At 36.2% G+C, this 17,003-nt stretch overlaps 1 protein-coding gene across 1 annotated transcript; it reads left to right on the forward strand.

Annotated features, from left to right (window-relative positions):
• Positions 1-7,530: 7,530 nt before the first annotated feature.
• LOC130714184 (anaphase-promoting complex subunit 2) lies at positions 7,531-16,581 on the forward strand. Its single transcript, XM_057564075.1, has 17 exons — positions 7,531-8,032; positions 8,113-8,202; positions 8,288-8,519; positions 8,971-9,266; positions 9,435-9,506; positions 10,327-10,571; positions 11,763-12,179; positions 12,288-12,489; positions 12,590-12,704; positions 12,810-12,892; positions 13,632-13,751; positions 13,896-13,984; positions 14,061-14,142; positions 14,386-14,577; positions 15,650-15,718; positions 15,845-16,020; positions 16,169-16,581. The coding sequence occupies exons 1-16, from the start codon at positions 7,808-7,810 to the stop codon at positions 15,965-15,967; spliced, it is 2,652 nt and encodes an 883-aa protein (XP_057420058.1). The 5' UTR covers positions 7,531-7,807; the 3' UTR covers positions 15,968-16,020; positions 16,169-16,581.
• The last annotated feature ends 422 nt before the right edge of the window (positions 16,582-17,003 follow it).

Consider the following 17,003-nt stretch of genomic DNA (forward strand, 5'->3'; position numbering starts at 1 on the left):
TCTTTTTATTTTGTATATATCTTGTTATTTCTCACATCTCTTTGAGCTTTGAGTAAGGGAAAGATGATGGAGCTTGCTGAACAATTAGAGGAGATCTCCAAGCAATTGGTTAATCTTCCCATGCAACTCATGAAAATGCAGCAATCATCTTCACAGAAGGAACCTCAAGTGCATCAACAATGGAGGCAAGAACATGGACTTTCTCATATTCCCTCACCACCATACCAGTTATGTCAACCACCAGAACAAGATAGGATATCAAAATTGGAGGATACTCTAATTCAGTTTATGCAGATTTCGATGATCAATCAAATGAATACAGAGGCCTCTATAAAAAAATTGGAGATTCAGGTGGGACGGTTGGCTGAACAGATAGCAGAGCAGCAAAAGGATAAATCAACAACCAACAATGACGAGGTTAATGGTGAGCAAACTGAAATTGATGCTGAAAAGGTAAGTGAGAAGGTAATTGAGGATGAGGTTAACTCCAAAACTGTTGAAGTTTCACACAATCACCAGAGCACATATATGGCTTTTGATGTTGAACATGTTGATTCTGTGTTTGGTGATATGCTGGATAAACACAATGATGCTCTACCTATCTCTTTCAAACAAATTCACATGTATAATCATATTTCCAATGCTAAAATGGATTTTTATTTCCAACCTAAAACATTTGGATTGGAACTGAATGATGGAATTGAAAGAGAATTAGGATGGAGTAATAAAAGAAAGAAGAAAAAGAGGGTTAAGAAAATAAAGAGGCCAAGAAAGAAGAAGGGATTGTTTTTCAATTCTTGTTTGTGGTCACCATGATGAACTTTTGTGCGTCAAGCTAGTGACGTTAAAAGAGCGCTTATTGGGAGGCAACCCAATCTCTTTTGTGTGCTTTTATGTTTTTAATATAGATAGTTTTGATTTATGAATTTCAATTGTATTTGTGTTGTTAGATTTGAGTTTTTTGTAATTTGTGTAGTTTAATTGTAATCTTTCGATTTTGTGGAGTCTGTGCTTGATTGTTTGATCTTAGACTCTCCACAAGATTCTCATGATGAACATATTGGGTTTGATTAATTAGGGAGCAAGAACTGTGCTTAAAATGAAATTTAGGGTTGTGACTTGTGAAAAAAAAAATGCATGTGAAATTGAATGAATTTTTTTTTGTTTATGAGCCTTGACTGCTAATCATCTGAGTTTTAGAATAGCTATATCTCCAAAATGTTGTTTTTCATGCATATGTAATGATGGAAAGAATGAATGTTGAGTTAAGCACATTTTGGAGTATGAGGCTGTGTTTCTTTATTTGTGATAAATTGCTTCCTATCTCTTGAGAACAAACTCATTCTGTGCTTTTGGATGTTGTTTTTCTAGTATTAGGCTAGTTTTTTAGTGAACTCTATGATGCTGAGGTGAAATTGCTCAAGTGGTCAAAACATGCTTTTCTTTAACAAAAAGTGTGTTTTGTGGAAGAATGGCACAATTGTGAATTTTATGGACTTCCACAAGTTTTAAATGGTATAAGTAGAATGTGTAAGTGTTTAAAAGGCAAGAATAGCGAGTGAAACAAAATTTGGGCATTGAGTTGTGTGAAGTTACAATAGTATGAATTTCATGTGGATTTTGTGTTTTTAACACTTAACATGTTCAATTTGAGAATTTCCACAGGTCCAAAATGGTGTATGGAATGCTTGAGAGTCATTGTTAAGTAATGGAGGTAAGTTTTGTGAGTTTTGAACCTGGAGGTTGTGAAATTGAAAGAACTTTTGTATTCTGAACTGATAAAAATTATGCAGAACTGAGAATCTCGCTCAAGCGAAAAGTTATCTCGCTTAAGCGAGATGCAAGAAGGGAAATAGATGTTGATTCTGTAAAACCTTCGCTTAAGCCAAAACCAAGCGAATTTAAAAATGGATATTTCGCTTGAGCGAAAATGTAACTCGCTTAAGCGAGTTTCTCTGGAAAAAAAAGTTGATTCGATTCTGATATTCACTCGCTTGAGCCAGGTCTGCAGTGAAACAAATGAGTAACATGAAAACAAGTTCTTGCTTTTCTCGCTTAAGCGAGAGGTTCATAACAGAAAAAAAAATTGTAGCAGCTTAATCACTCTCACCCACTCACTTCACACACTCACTCTTTTAAACACTGATTTCACACACACTCTCACATTGTCACTCACACTCTTTCGTCCCCTCTCACAAAACACATCACTTTTTTTTTGAAATACTCACAAAACACATCACTGTACAAGCACTTACCCACTCTATTGCACACAAATAAAACGCACTCACTCACTTGCGCACACACCTCTCAATCACTCACGGGCCAGGTATGCTCTTCTCCCTTCACTTATTTCTTTGTTTATTTTATTATTATTATTATTATTATTATTATTATTATTTGTAAACCTAGAGTTCAATTAGAATTTGGGGGATGTGAAAAGTAAGTTTGTGCGATCCTGAGTTGATTGAACTGATCATATACTTAATGTCATGTTAGAACTGTTGATTTAAGTGTGGTACACATGCTTCATATGTTCAATGTTCAGTTTGTCTTCCAAGTGTTCGATAAAATGTGCAAGAGACAATTTTGTTTGTGGAAGTGTTTCTGAACAACAATTTGAGTGTGCTGATTTTAAATTAACATTCTAAGCTATGTTGTAGTCATGAGTAGAATGGTCTTGTTGAAGGAACTTGTAATAAAAGTGGTTTGACTTGTGATCTATACATGAGATACATCATGATTACGATAAAGGCATGTAAAGGGATGTTTATTTGTGATCCATGAACTGAAATGGTGCTTACATGACCATGAGATGTTTTATTATTTAACTCCATGTGCTTGATGAAGTGCACAAGTGTATTTAATGAGGCATGTAAAGAAGAGGTTTTGACCAATCACACTTGAAAAGAGAAGTATTTACTTGAACTTAATATACCTTCTCTAACTATTTGTTCAAAACTTGGTTTGTTTTGCAGAATGGCACGCACAAAGAACCCTTCACACAATTGTGACTATGAGAATAATGCACCTGAATTCCTAACTGATGAAAATTATGATAGGTACTTGAAGATGCTAAAGCATGACTTTGTGCCGGAAAGGAAAGTGGTATTGGGTGATGGAGAGTATGAAGACTTAAAAAATGAGCTAGAAAGAAGAAATTGGAAGAAATTGGCTAATCTTTCTGATACGTTCAATCCAATAATTGTCAGAGAATTTTATGCTAATGCCTTCAGTTCAGATCGTTCCAAGACACTTAGGGAGTCTTCTGTTAGAGGCACCAAGGTTCTTTATGACAAAGATACCATCAGACAATTTTTGGAGGACCCCATCCATCTAGGAGCTGATGGCCTGTGCAAATTCCAAAGAATGAAGGGTGCATGTGTGAATTCCAGCTTGGGATTTAAGAACAGAAGAGTGATAGATAAGTTGTGTGTTAGAAGAGGGATAGAACTGGACAAAGATAAACAAATTAAGAGAGCTCACTTGACCACTATCACTCAGATATGGACAACCTTCTTGTGGGCCAATATCAATCCCACTAGGCACACATCAGACATCAGTCTTCCTAAGGCCTATATCATTTATAGCATCCTCAAGAAATACTCCATGGATGTTGCATCCCTTATCTCTGATGACATTTACAGGGCAGTGCGTTTAAAGAAGAGGATATCTTTGATTTTTCCATCTCTTATCTCTGAGTTGTGCAGGTATCATGGAGTATATGTTCCAGATCACCCTCAGGATGATATCAGGCAACCTATTACTGCTGCATTTATCAAAGATCGTTGCCTCAGCAAGATTGAGGAGACAGTAGGCGAGGACGAGCCTGCAAAGCTTCCACAGCCTCGTGCACTTTCACCAGCACCTGTTACTGACAGACCTGAACCTGACCCTTCTCCAAGGGGGATCAAGAGGCAATTGGATAGGATTGAGGCAAATCAAGAACATCTGTTTATGCAGTAGGCTGCCAATTATAGAGCCACCATAGTCACTTACGCACACTATTCTAAAGCTGCAGTGCATCCAGGACCTGCCCCATACCAGTGGCCCTCCCTTCAGGATATTGAGCTTTACTCTCAGTGGCCTGGGGACAGGCCAACATTTCAGCAGGGGGAGAGTAGCAGCCATGCAGCAGGAGAAACATGCAAATGATGGTGTTGTAGCTGCAGATACAGGTGGAGAGAGAAACCAGATGGAGGGAGATCCCATTGATGAGGACTAATTGAGAGAGCTGCCACGACCTCATATCAGAGTTCGATTTACATTTATGTTATTTATTTTATAGTTTTAGCATTTTTTTTTTGGATTTCAGTACTTTGTTTGCTTTAGATAATTGGTTTAGTATTTTGGATTGGAGTTGTTTGTCTTGGATTGAATTGCAATTGCTGGTTTGGTTTGGTTTTTGCTAAAGCATGATGAATGGACTCTCAAAGTGACTACATGAATTTAATTGCATGACCTTGAAGGATTATGTGTTTGCACTCATAGTTTCCATGGCATGAATACTTGCATTTCTCACATGAGACAATGGCATGAATTTGAAAATGTTTTGAAATCAAGGAATGTAGCCTGAAACCGAGTGAAGGAGTGTTCCTAAACAGTTGAAAGCATGAGAGAGTCACCATTTGTTTTGCACAGTTGAATTTGCTTGAGTCTCTTATTAGTATTGATTGCATGAGAATGATGGGAAATGATCAAGGCAATTTTGTTCATTAATATATATAGCTACTTGACCATATAGCCTACCCTTGTATAGGAATATCTTTTGTTACCCCATTTGAGCCAAAAATTTGAAAATTTTCTTGTATATGATCCCAAGCTTAAAAGAAAAACAATGTCTCTTCCTTACTTTCTAAGTCAAGAGAGCATGCATGATTAGATTTTATATAAGTGTACAAGTTGGGGGGAGTGGAGACTTTTAGCATCTTGTTTTGAAATTATCAATTTCTCAATCTTGTGTATTTGAAAAAAAAAGAAAAAAAAAAGGAAAAAAAAAAAGAAAAAAAAAGGGTGTACATAAGAAAAAGAAGAAAAGAAAGAAAAGTGTAGGATTGGGGAATTGAAGGGAAAGAAAAGGGTTTGTGATTTAATTTGTGAGAAAATGGTGACAAAGAAAATATTGGTAAGGAGAGTGAAGGATTCATGATTGGCATTACATTGTGTATGATCTCTTGATTATAAAGTGTTTGAATATCCAGAAAAACCAATGTTTCTTTGGAAACCAGGCCTCATTACAACCCTATAAGACCTTAGTGATCCTTGATTTACCATGCAGTTATGATAATTGTGAGACAGATATCAAATTTGAATTGTTATGATTCAATGGTTGACATTGTGTGAAACACTTACCCTATTTTGGCTTTACAAGTTTATTTGCCAATTGATTGATAAATTCCTTGGTTGAGAAACATTTGATTGTGATTGCCTCATCAACTCATATTGAGTGTGTATTGTTCATTACTATGTGTTCTCTTTGTGGGCATCACATGTTTGGATTGAGAATGCAAGCTGGAAAATGTGTTTTGGTGAAAGAAATTGGAATTGAGTGTTCATGTTTATCATGCTTGTTGCAAGAACCTTGTACATATGATTTTGGATAATCAGTACCTTTGTTTGAGGACAAACAAAGTTCCAAGTTGGGGGGAGTTGATAAGTGTCAATTTTACGTAGTTTTCCATATTACTTTGGGCACTTATCTTTGATAAAAGTGTAGAATTTCATATCAATTAACCCTCAACTGTGTAGTTTAGTAAATAATTAAAATTAGTATAGCTTTTATGTTGAATTTAGATTCTAATCCCTATTTTTGATGTAGGAATGGATGTTAAAGAATTTCCATTAAGATTTCATTGAAGAAAAGCAACAAGAGGGTGAAGAAATCCATTTTAGGGAAAAGAACTCGCTCAAGCCAAAGAAAATTCGCTCAAGCCAAAGTTTCAGGGAAGATCTCGCTCAAGCGAGATGGTATTTCGCTCAAGCGAGCTATGGCGGTGCAGGAAACCCAGACATGAAGAAAGCCACCCGCTCGAGCGAACAAGAATCTCGCTCGAGCGAAATTAAGACGGTTTAAAGTCTATAAATGGCTTGAAACAGGGCAGAACAGAGGGAGTTCGAATTTTTCCATATTTTCTTCATTTCTCTTCACTTCCAAACCTTAGAAACAGGGGAGAAAGCTAGGAGCACTTGGGGAGGAGGCTTGGGTGCCGGATTTGACGGCGAAACATCGCGGAGTCTTCGGTTCTTCTCGCTTCTTTTCCATGTTTGTAAAGTTATCCATGGAAATGGATAACTAATCTCTCTTGTTGGGATTAGATGTAGTTGATAAATCTCTATGTGTTCTATTTGATTCAGTTTATATACTATCATGTTCCTTTGTTTATGATTTAGTGATTTTCTCTTGTGCTTCATGCTTGTTTTGGATTGATCACCTAGAACATGAATTTAGATTTAATAGGATGGTGGGAACTGACTATTTAAATCTGAACTAGGAGAAATCATCTAATGACTCTAAGATCTAGGGATAGGGTTAGATCATTAGTCTATTCAAACATCCATGCTTAATGCTACTCACTATTGTTAATCGATCAAGGGATTGAAGATTAATATAATTGAGTTGATAATCTTCTACGCCGGGGGACTGGGTAGTTAGATAAGAAATGGTGGGAGGAATCATATGCATAGACATGATATGTATTTGAATCAGTAGGATATAGAAAGGTTAATCAATGGAATCTAATCCCAGCAGTTTCTCTGCCCTGTTGTTTTCTATTCTGTTTTGCTTTGTTTTTATTTTTTGTTTGTTACAAAAATCCTCTCAAAATCTTCTGAAACCCCATTACTTAAGATACTAAAACTATTGAACGACGTAGTATTACCAATTCCCTGCGGATACGACAAAACCCTATTCTATACTGGAATTGAGTCTTGAGGATTTTAAAAGTAGTATTAGTATAGAGAAAAAATCTCTCAACAGGGCGGTGCCACAGTAATCTTTGCCATATGTCATCACCGATCCTACATGTAATTGCCACATAATTTCACCAATTTTGTCAGGGTTATGTTTATTAGCGAGTTAGTGGCAACAGTCACCGGACCGACACCAGAGACTAAAATCAGTAGTTTCTCAAATAGTAGGGATTGAGTTCAAACTTTACTCAAAAAAAGGTACCATTTCCAAACATAGCATCTTATACAAGGACCAAAACCTTAACCCTAAAATTTAATATTTTTTAGTATCTACTGAGTTAGTCACTAGTTATTTTGTGATATTAGTCATAATGAGTTTAAGAAGCTGTCCATTTTTGGATCTCTCATTCTCAAACTCACATGTTTACCGGCTCTTACCACTCGAACTACTTTTTGTGATAACTTTATTTTAGCAAATCGAAATGATAAATTTCACCCTCTAAAGTGGAACCTTCCCTCCCCAACCTATATGCCTCATACTCTTACCACGCGAGCTATCGCCTATCGGTGACACCTTTCGTATATAAATAATTCAAATTCAAATACATTAAAATTGCAAGGAAAAAAACCCATGCGCGGTTTGTTCTAACTTTTGAAACCTTACAACCAAATCCCTAATTAGATAATCTTGGAGCTTCACACCGGCAACAAAATCGTTCACGGCGGAGCTCAGGGACCTCATCGTGGCGGCGCCGCCCGACTCAGAGCTAGGTTTCCGCCGTTGCAGACTTCACCAGTGGAAAGCCGCATGGCACATCAGAGTTCACGCCAGTGACTGAGGAGTTGCCGCCTTCTCCCGGTCCTTCACCGCCGATCCTCGCGCCGCCTCCGCCGTGAAACAATGCTCAATTCGGAGTCATCAAGTGATATTCTGAACTCTTTGAGCCAAGACTCCGTGCACGAAATCCTCGACAGCTACAACGCCTTCTGCAACGCCACACAATCCCTCCTCGCCGGTGCCGGCGATCTCTCCGTCGGCGGCGCTGACTTCGTTTCCCACGTCCACTGCCTCTGCAAACACGGCCTCCACTCACTCGTTCGCGACCACTTTCTCCGAGTCCTTGAGGTACCCCACCCACACCCCATTGTTTATTTCCCTTAATGCAATCACAATCTTCGAATTTTCACACACCCTTTTGGTCGCAGGAAACGTTTGAACGAAATGGGGCATCGAGTTTCTGGCGGCATTTTGAACCTTATGCTGCTGGGTTTACCAAGAATGATGATCTCGATGATGTGAGTATTTCATGAAACCATGTTATTCTATTGTGTTTGGTGGCTTGTGCTAGTTCTAAGAGTTGATGTTTTGATGAGAAATTAGATTGATGAGGATGATATTCAGAGTGTGTTGTACAATGCTTTGGAAGAGATCTCTATGGAGAAACAGTATCAGGAGAAGTGCTTGTTGATATTAGTCCATGCTTTACAATCTTACAAGGATCAAATGTCAGAGGAAAGCCATGATTTCGAGGCAGAAAGAAACTACCTTACATCTAAGTATCAGTGGATTGTCTCTTCTGTGCTTATGGCCACACTTCCTCGAGTTTTCCCTGGTTTGTTAGCCGTTGTTGATTTTTTATTCATGTTAAAAGAGGGGTTGCCATTTCATGTAATAAATTAATTTGGTCGCGTTCATTATCAAATCTTGTTAAAAAATACTTTGGTCTTTACCATATGCCTCGTTTCATTTACGCACAATACATATGGTCTTCACCATATACCTCATTTCATTTCATTAAAGAATCTTGTTGAAAAATAACTTGGTCTTCACTATATGCCTCATCAAAGTTTGCTGCCATTACATTAGCTCTATTACGTGTCATACAGGTTGGTTCTCAGTATGATACTTTCTTTGATCTTGGTAGAAAATTGTGGTTGCTTGAAAGTTACGCTTATTGGAAATATAGTTATTTTCATGTTAATATTCTTCTTTGGTTTTCGTATGAGCTTACCATTTTGTTCCTTTTTTTTCCGGTTTCTCTTCCCCTCGTTTGCTACCATTAGTTATACTGCATTGGTATTTTAAAAGAAGACTGGAGGAGTTAAGTACGATCATGGATGTTGAGTTCGATGATAACACATCTCAAAATAAGGATGGCATGGATTTAGATGAAAAAGGAAAAACATGCAACAAGGTTGGTGACATGGATGTTGATGATGAGTGCTATAACAACCATAGGTTATCAGAAAGCAGTAGACTGGTGAAGAACATTGGAAAAGTTGTTCTTGGTCTTAGAAGTCTTGGATTTACTTCTATGGCCGAAGATGCTTATGCTTCTGCCATATTTTTACTACTGAAGGTAAGCATATTTGTCTAATTCAAAATCTGGCTTTTCCATATTTCGGTATTTCCTCAATTTCTTTTACTAATTTTGCTTTGACCTTTTTGTTGCACTTTGTATGTATCTCCATGTGAGTTTAATCTTTGTATGACATTGTTTTTATCTTGTCTGAAATCTGAATGACAGGCAAAAGTATACGATGTAGCTGGTGATGAGTTTAGGAGCTCTGTTTTACAATCTATTCAAAGCTGGATACAGGTCTGTAGTGCATATAACTTGTGTATCTATAATCCATCCTGTGCTCCTGAGTGCAAAGAAAGATAAATGTAATATGGGATACATATTCCATTGTGTCTTGCACAAGCCACGTTTATCCTTTACTGTTGATTCTACATTACGAATTATCAATTGTTACTCCTGAAGAACATTTTGTTCTTTTACTAGTCCTAATTGTCTGCCAAGCTTCCATTATTATTTTTTAAACTACATTGAATCATAATTTTGAATTATATTTACAAGTGTGAATTTGTCTTAGATGCTGATAAGAAAATGTTGTTTTGATTCTCACCATTCAGTCAGCAATTTATCATCTTTAGTAGTTATGATTTGATAGAGATTGATTAATCAAATAGCGCCTACCCCCCCCCCCCCCCCACACACACACACACACAAAGCATTTCCAAATACCTAATTTTGACAAAATTTATGACACCTAAAACAAGTTTCCCTCTACTAAATTTTTTTAATAGCATTTTATATTTCCTCAATCATGTTGCATCTTATCTTAATTCTTACAAAACTATGATTTCATATGATATATTTTAATTTCTTTTACATCATTATTTTTTATATTTCCTGGTCTAGAATCACATTTTGTATGAAAATATCAATGATCATTCAATAACTCAACTGGGTAAGGGCATCTGCAGACATGTTCCAAAGTTGTTAATATAAAGAAATTAAAATTGGATAGTCACTGTGTTCTATCTAAAATATATTGTCTTCCATACTAGCCTGCTTAAGGAAGCAAATGTTTTCACAGTTCTTACATATGATACTTATAACTGGAATCGTTCAGGCTGTTCCTCTCCAGTTTCTGCATGCCCTTCTTGTCTATCTTGGTGACTCTGTTAGTTATGAGAGTACTTCATCCGGTCTCAAATCACCTTTAGCACCACAGCCATCTTTGTTCTGTCCTGGAATTGATACTCCCTCTGAAGGGCTTGTTAGATGGAAGTTGCGGCTGGAATATTTTGCTTATGAAACACTACAAGATTTAAGAATAGCCAAATTATTTGAGATAATTGTTGATTATCCTGAGAGGTAGTTTCTTAATTATACTTTTCTGCTTTCTTTCTGGTTTTACAATTAGAAAAGTTATTGTCCTCTTTTATGTCTTACTAAACTGAAAACATCATTGACTGAAACATTTTTTGGGGGTTGAGCTTCCTATTCTAGAAGAAGAGAATGACGATTGCTCTAGGCATTGACATTTCTCCTCATAAATGTAGTTGTCATGGGTGTCAAACTCGTGAGTTGACTCAAAACTTGTACGAGTCTACAATTCTAGGTAGGAAAATCGAGTCAAATCTCTTGTAAACTCGGTACATTCGTGGTAACTCATATGAACTTGGATAGATTTGCTAAATTCAGAAAATTAACCCTTAAAATTGGCAAACAACAACGTTTTCAATTAGGCTTGTTTCCTATAGTATTGGTCTTGTTCTAGGATAACTCATGACCAGATTTGTGAGGCATCCCAGCCAAGCAAAGACCCTCTCCTTGCTGTCTCAGCTTGCTAAGCTCACAGCCATTTACCGACCAAGAACATTTTGGTTAGCATGCTACTGTTCGTTTAGAAACCCAACCTTTGATGCTCTGATGCGCCCACTGTGCAAGGACCCTTCCCTACACAAACATATCACTGATGGGTGCTTCCTTAATTGTCTAGTACCATCACTGCACAGCTGACTGCATGAAACCATCTCTCCTTTTGCTCAAATTTCATTGTCTTTGCTTTCATGTGAACCTATGTCTATCAGTCTAATAGTCTATGTATACGTCCAGTATATTGAGCCTGTCCATCAACTCTTTTTCTGCTGTTATTCTCAACTATTACTTTAAAATTTCACTTGATGATTTGGTCATATTTATGTATGATTATAACTTGTATCATCATACTTCTATTATTGTGATGTGCTTTATTGTTAGAGTTGGAATGTTGAATATTTATCATGTTAATGCAATTCAATTATGTTTGGATGATATATTAGGTTTTGAGTTTATGTAGACTCTTGCGTTTGGCAACCTTGATAGTTGTGGATGTATGACAGAATAATGAAACTTATTGTGTTTGAATTATTAACCTTTGTTTTCAATAAATTTTAAACACCAACAATAACCACAAGCACCATTGGACCTGTCACGACAAATTAATTCTTTGTAGATCATAACTCATTTGTTTGTGCAATGTCTTCTGGCTGTTGAATTTCCTTTCTCTGTTGATATTTGAAGCTCTCCTGCAATTGAAGACTTAAAATTGTGTCTTGAATACACTGGACAACATTCGAAGCTGGTGGAGTCATTTATTTCTGCACTGCGTTATCGCTTGCTTACTGCAGGCGCATCAACCAATGATATATTGCACCAATATGTTTCAACTATTAAAGCCCTAAGGACAATAGACCCTGCAGGTGTTTTCCTTGAGGCAGTTGGTGAACCTATAAGGGATTATTTAAGAGGAAGAAGAGATACTATAAAATGCATAGTGACCATGCTGACAGATGGGACTGGTGGAAATTCGAGTGCATCTGGAAATCCGGGAGATAGCCTTCTGGAAGAGTTGAACAGAGATGAAGAGATTCAAGAGAATGTTGGTGTTGACGATGATTTTAACACTGATGATAGGGAAGCATGGATCAATGCCTCACGGTATATTTGTATTCTGATTGATGATATGCTGTTTTCACTCTTCTTTCTTGTGTATTTTGCCTTCCTTATTATAAACTAATTTTTTTCCCTTTGGGTTTTCCCAAGCAGATGGCAACCTGATCCTGTGGAAGCAGATCCATTAAAGGGAAGCAGAAACCAAAGGAAGGTTGACATACTTGGGATGATTGTTGGCATAATTGGTTCAAAAGATCAATTAGTTCATGAATATCGAACTATGCTTGCTGAAAAACTACTAAATAAATCTGATTATGATATTGACTCTGAGATACGTACTCTAGAACTCCTTAAGGTACTTAGTCAAATAAAAACTCTCGTTGCCTTTGTTTGACTGGGTATGCAGTTAATATTTAATTATTATTGCGTGTCTTTAATCTTGCTTTGTTTTGCAGATTCACTTTGGAGAGAGCAGTCTACAAAAATGTGAGATTATGCTCAATGATTTAATTGGCTCAAAGAGAATCAACAGTAACATTAAAGCTACCATATCTCAGCCATCTCAGACAAGTAATTTCCAAGTTCAGATATTCCATGTTTCTCATTGCCAAAGACAATTTTAACTATTATTTATTTTGAAGTCTTTGTGACGAAAGTTTGTTGATGCACTCTTAGATGTTGAGGTGGAAGAGAATGCAATATCCATGGACAAAATTTCTGCCACTATCATATCTTCAAATTTCTGGCCTCCAATACAGGTTTGCATACGAGATTCTTGATTAAATTATAGGGTGTAATCTTGATTAAATTATAGGTATGTGCAAAATAACCGGTTCAATGAACCAAACCAAAATTAAACCAAACTGTTTTTTAAAATCTAACCGTTTTACCAAAAAGCTGATCCATCATCCATCCCGTTTTATTGTACAGCTAACAGTCTGGTCAAATTGTTTCTTATTGTGGTTCAGTTATAATTTTTTTGTGAACCGATCCAGGAAATACATTTGATTTCATCTCCTAACTCTTTCTCCACCAGAGTTCCAGACCCTAATCCCTCATTCCATCGACTCTTACAAGCATAGTAGTTTATCATTGGATATTATGGCATTGCTAGATCTATATTACTCATCGTCACAACCACCTAGTAAAATCTTGTTCTAAAATTTGATCTGAGTCTTCTTAAGAAGCTTAACCAATTTCAGAGTTCCTTGATATTCCTTTTCACTTTCAGTGTTAATTTCATGCAAACATGTTGAGAATTTCTTCACACTAGTAAGATATATATGCCTTGGTACTTTTATTATCTGTTATCTTCCCTTGAAATTGGGTTACTCTGCTTTTATGATCTATTGTCTTATTGAGTCATTCTCAATTTGAAGCATAAAGCCAAGCACAGTATGATAAAAATGTCTAGCCTTTTGCTATAAATGAATATGTTGGACCAAAATATATTTTGGCAAAACTGTGTTCTATGATTAACTTGGTAGAGAATTACAGGATGAGCCCCTTAACCTGCCTGAACCTGTGGACAAACTCCTTTCCGATTATGCAAAGAGATTTAATGAAATCAAAACACCTCGTAAGCTACAGTGGAAAAAAAGTCTTGGGACCGTCAAGGTTAGTTGTTCTATATATTTGTGATCTCTACTTGTCTGCAAATATTTAGCAGTTTTTATAACTTGATGAGTGAAGTTTCCCCTTGCCCACCTTGTACAGTTTTACCTGTATTTTCTCCTAATGTTATCATATCCAATGGTATAGCTGGAGCTGCAGTTGAAAGATAGGGTATTGCAATTCACAGTAGCCCCTGTTCATGCATCCATCATTGTGAAATTTCAAGATCAAACCAGGTATCCTCAGCAATCGATGCATACATTTAGTCTTTTTTTTAATTGTAAAGTAATGTTATTACATTTCTGCCTTCAGCTGGACCTCCAAAAACCTTGCGGCTGCTGTTGGCATACCTGTTGATGCATTGAATCGGAGAATGAGTTTCTGGATAAGCAAGGTATATCTGATAGGCCTCTTATACAATTTTTCTTGGTATTCTTTTAGTTCTGTCGACAAATATTATTTTAGTTTGGTATTGATGTTCATATGAATCATTCATCCTTATCTTTTTATGGCTTGACTTGCTGTTCAATTGGGTAAAATTTTATGAACTGTTGATTATCATGTTTAAAACTGTGTAGGTCTTATGTAATATGTTTAGCAGTGAAGATGATACTAACAGATCCTTTTAAATACACAGGGGGTCATTGCAGAGTCGTCAGGGGGAGACTCCTCTGACCATGTATTCACCATTATGGAAAGCATGGTTGAGACAAAGAAAGGAGACAGTAGTGGCAGTACTCAGGAACTTCTTGGAGGAGGTGATGAGGAGGAAGATAGGGCTGTGGCCACTATTGAAAATCAACTTCGTAAGGAGATGACTATATATGAGGTACATGAGATAAAGTTGTGTATTATGTTTTAGGAGTAACTTGCTTTCATATTTTTAATCATTGATAAAAAAATATAAACTACTGGTAGGAAACCTGTTACTAAAAAGTGGTAAAGAGAAGGAACAAGAGGTGCGCCGCATTTGATCACAGCTCAGAGAGAGAAAATAACTAACTGCATAGTGAGGGTGCATAGTATGGGCAGTGTGCGTGGAGAATCTTGGGTTGAGCGGGTATGTTGTAACAGAATGAGGACTAAAAGAAAATGGGAAGTGGAGAGTGGGCAGGCTTGAATTAGTCTGGAATTCAGAGAGTTTAGGCTGTTCTAAGTGCCTTAGACTTTGTTCTGTGCTTCCCTTTACTTTCTTCTGCACTTTGTACTGTCATCCATCTATTCCAAACCTGAATGCACTTTTATTCATTAATATACGTTATGTCAAGAACTAATTATCCCAAAAGCTTAAGTAAAAGACACATGAATGGTTTTATATTATAATTGGGCTTGAACCGTGGACAATGCACAGAGACTCACTTGCCATTTGCTGAAATTCAACTTCTTTTATTAGAATAATGGGGGCAATAAAGATTCGTAAAAGTTTTGAGACCAGTACATGAACCAATTATCCCAAAAGCTTGAGCTTTTGGGTCAATGACATATGAATGGTTTTATATTATACTTCTAACATGTTCCATTTTCATTCTGTTTTCACTGGTACCTATCAACTACCAACAAATGGGAATCTGTGTATTGTACATTATTTAATCTATGTGGGTAGTATATGCTCATGTTGTAGAAATTCTTAATGGTCTCCTGACAACAAAAAGGGGTTTGGGTAAAACCAATAAATGGAGGAATACCATATGAGAACAGAAATTCCACGGAGTAAATAAAGCTGTCCTTTTCTTCATCATAAGCATGTTACTCCTAGTTTTGCTAATGTGTAATACATCTTCTAACCTATGATGATAGTTGGCTGCACAGTTTTCTTGTTTATGCTTGCTGAAGTATTTAAACATAAGTGAATGTGCAATGCATTTAAGTTATGATATCTAACATGCGTTGTTTTATGTTAGAAATTTATCATGGGGATGCTGACAAACTTTGGTAGCATGGCATTAGATCGCATTCACAATACTCTCAAGGTAAGAATGGTTTTACACTGGTGCCCAAAATAAAATAAAAAAAGAATAGTTTTACAGCTCGTAAATGGTTGGACAGTCACTGTTATCATTATCAGTTTTATTCATTATGTGATTGCATTACAACAGATGTTTTGCATTGCCGACCCCCCATATGACAAGTCACTGCAACAACTACAAAGCTTTTTGTCTGGTCTAGTCTCTGAGGAGAAGTTGGAACTTCGGGATGGAATGTACACTCTAAAGAAGTAGTGGGGTTAAGGATTTCAAAACAATCCTTTTGGGCATAAGTTTTGAACCAAAAGGTGCAATTTCAAAATATTTCCCAGAAACCTGAATTTCTTGAAATTGTTTCACATATTTTCTTAGTCCTTTTCACATATTTATTTCGTTGCATTGATCATGATTATCCATGTTCTCACTAGTGATTTTCATTGCATTGTTAAACAACAGCTTGAGCTCCATGGAAACGGCTTACTCTTGGAAAGGGTTTGTTTCCAGAGTTGGCTAGTCATTGGTGTCATTTTATTTTGGCTGTGCAATAGGAATACCAATGTGAAATTTTCTTCAAATGGATGAGATAGAGAGACCCAAAATGCTTCTTGTTCCAATTTAGAGGTGACAAACTCAAGCGGACGAAAGACATCTTTGCTCTATCTGAATACCTCTATGGCCGGTGGACTGGGACAAAACCAAAAATCCTGAATGCTGTATTTAAAATTTCTATATGAAACTGTAATGTATTTTTATGTATTTATAGTTTCTATACTTGAAGAAAAATTAAAATCTCATTCATGACTACTGATATGAACAAAATACTAAATTTTTAATTGATGTTTTAATTTCTCAAATAATAATTTTTATCATTTTTTTTATTAATTAAGTTCTTTTACTATTTATTTTTTAATTACATTAATTTATAAATTTTTCTTTATATTCACTTTTTTGTATTCAGGAGAACTTCTGTACATTGTATGAGATATTTGTCATTATTAGTTTTCAACTTATTTATCAAGTAAAACTTTACCACTTAAGGTGCTCTCAGCTTTTTAGCTTTTAGATAACTTATCAACTAGCATGTCAAATATAGCTTAAGTCTTTATTTGTCCATTTTAGCCCTTACTTTAGTTTTGACGATTTACCTCATTTTCAAGCTCTCAATAACAATCACTAATAGTCTTATAATATAGCTCTGTTTTGTTTCTTTTATTGTTTCTCTTGTATATTGGTTGGAGTACCCATTTGTACTCCCATTAATATCATTTGGCTTATCTAAAAAAAAAAACTA

The sequence above is a fragment of the Lotus japonicus genome, chromosome 4, assembly GCF_012489685.1.
Source record: "Lotus japonicus ecotype B-129 chromosome 4, LjGifu_v1.2".
Lineage (NCBI taxonomy): Eukaryota > Viridiplantae > Streptophyta > Magnoliopsida > Fabales > Fabaceae > Lotus > Lotus japonicus.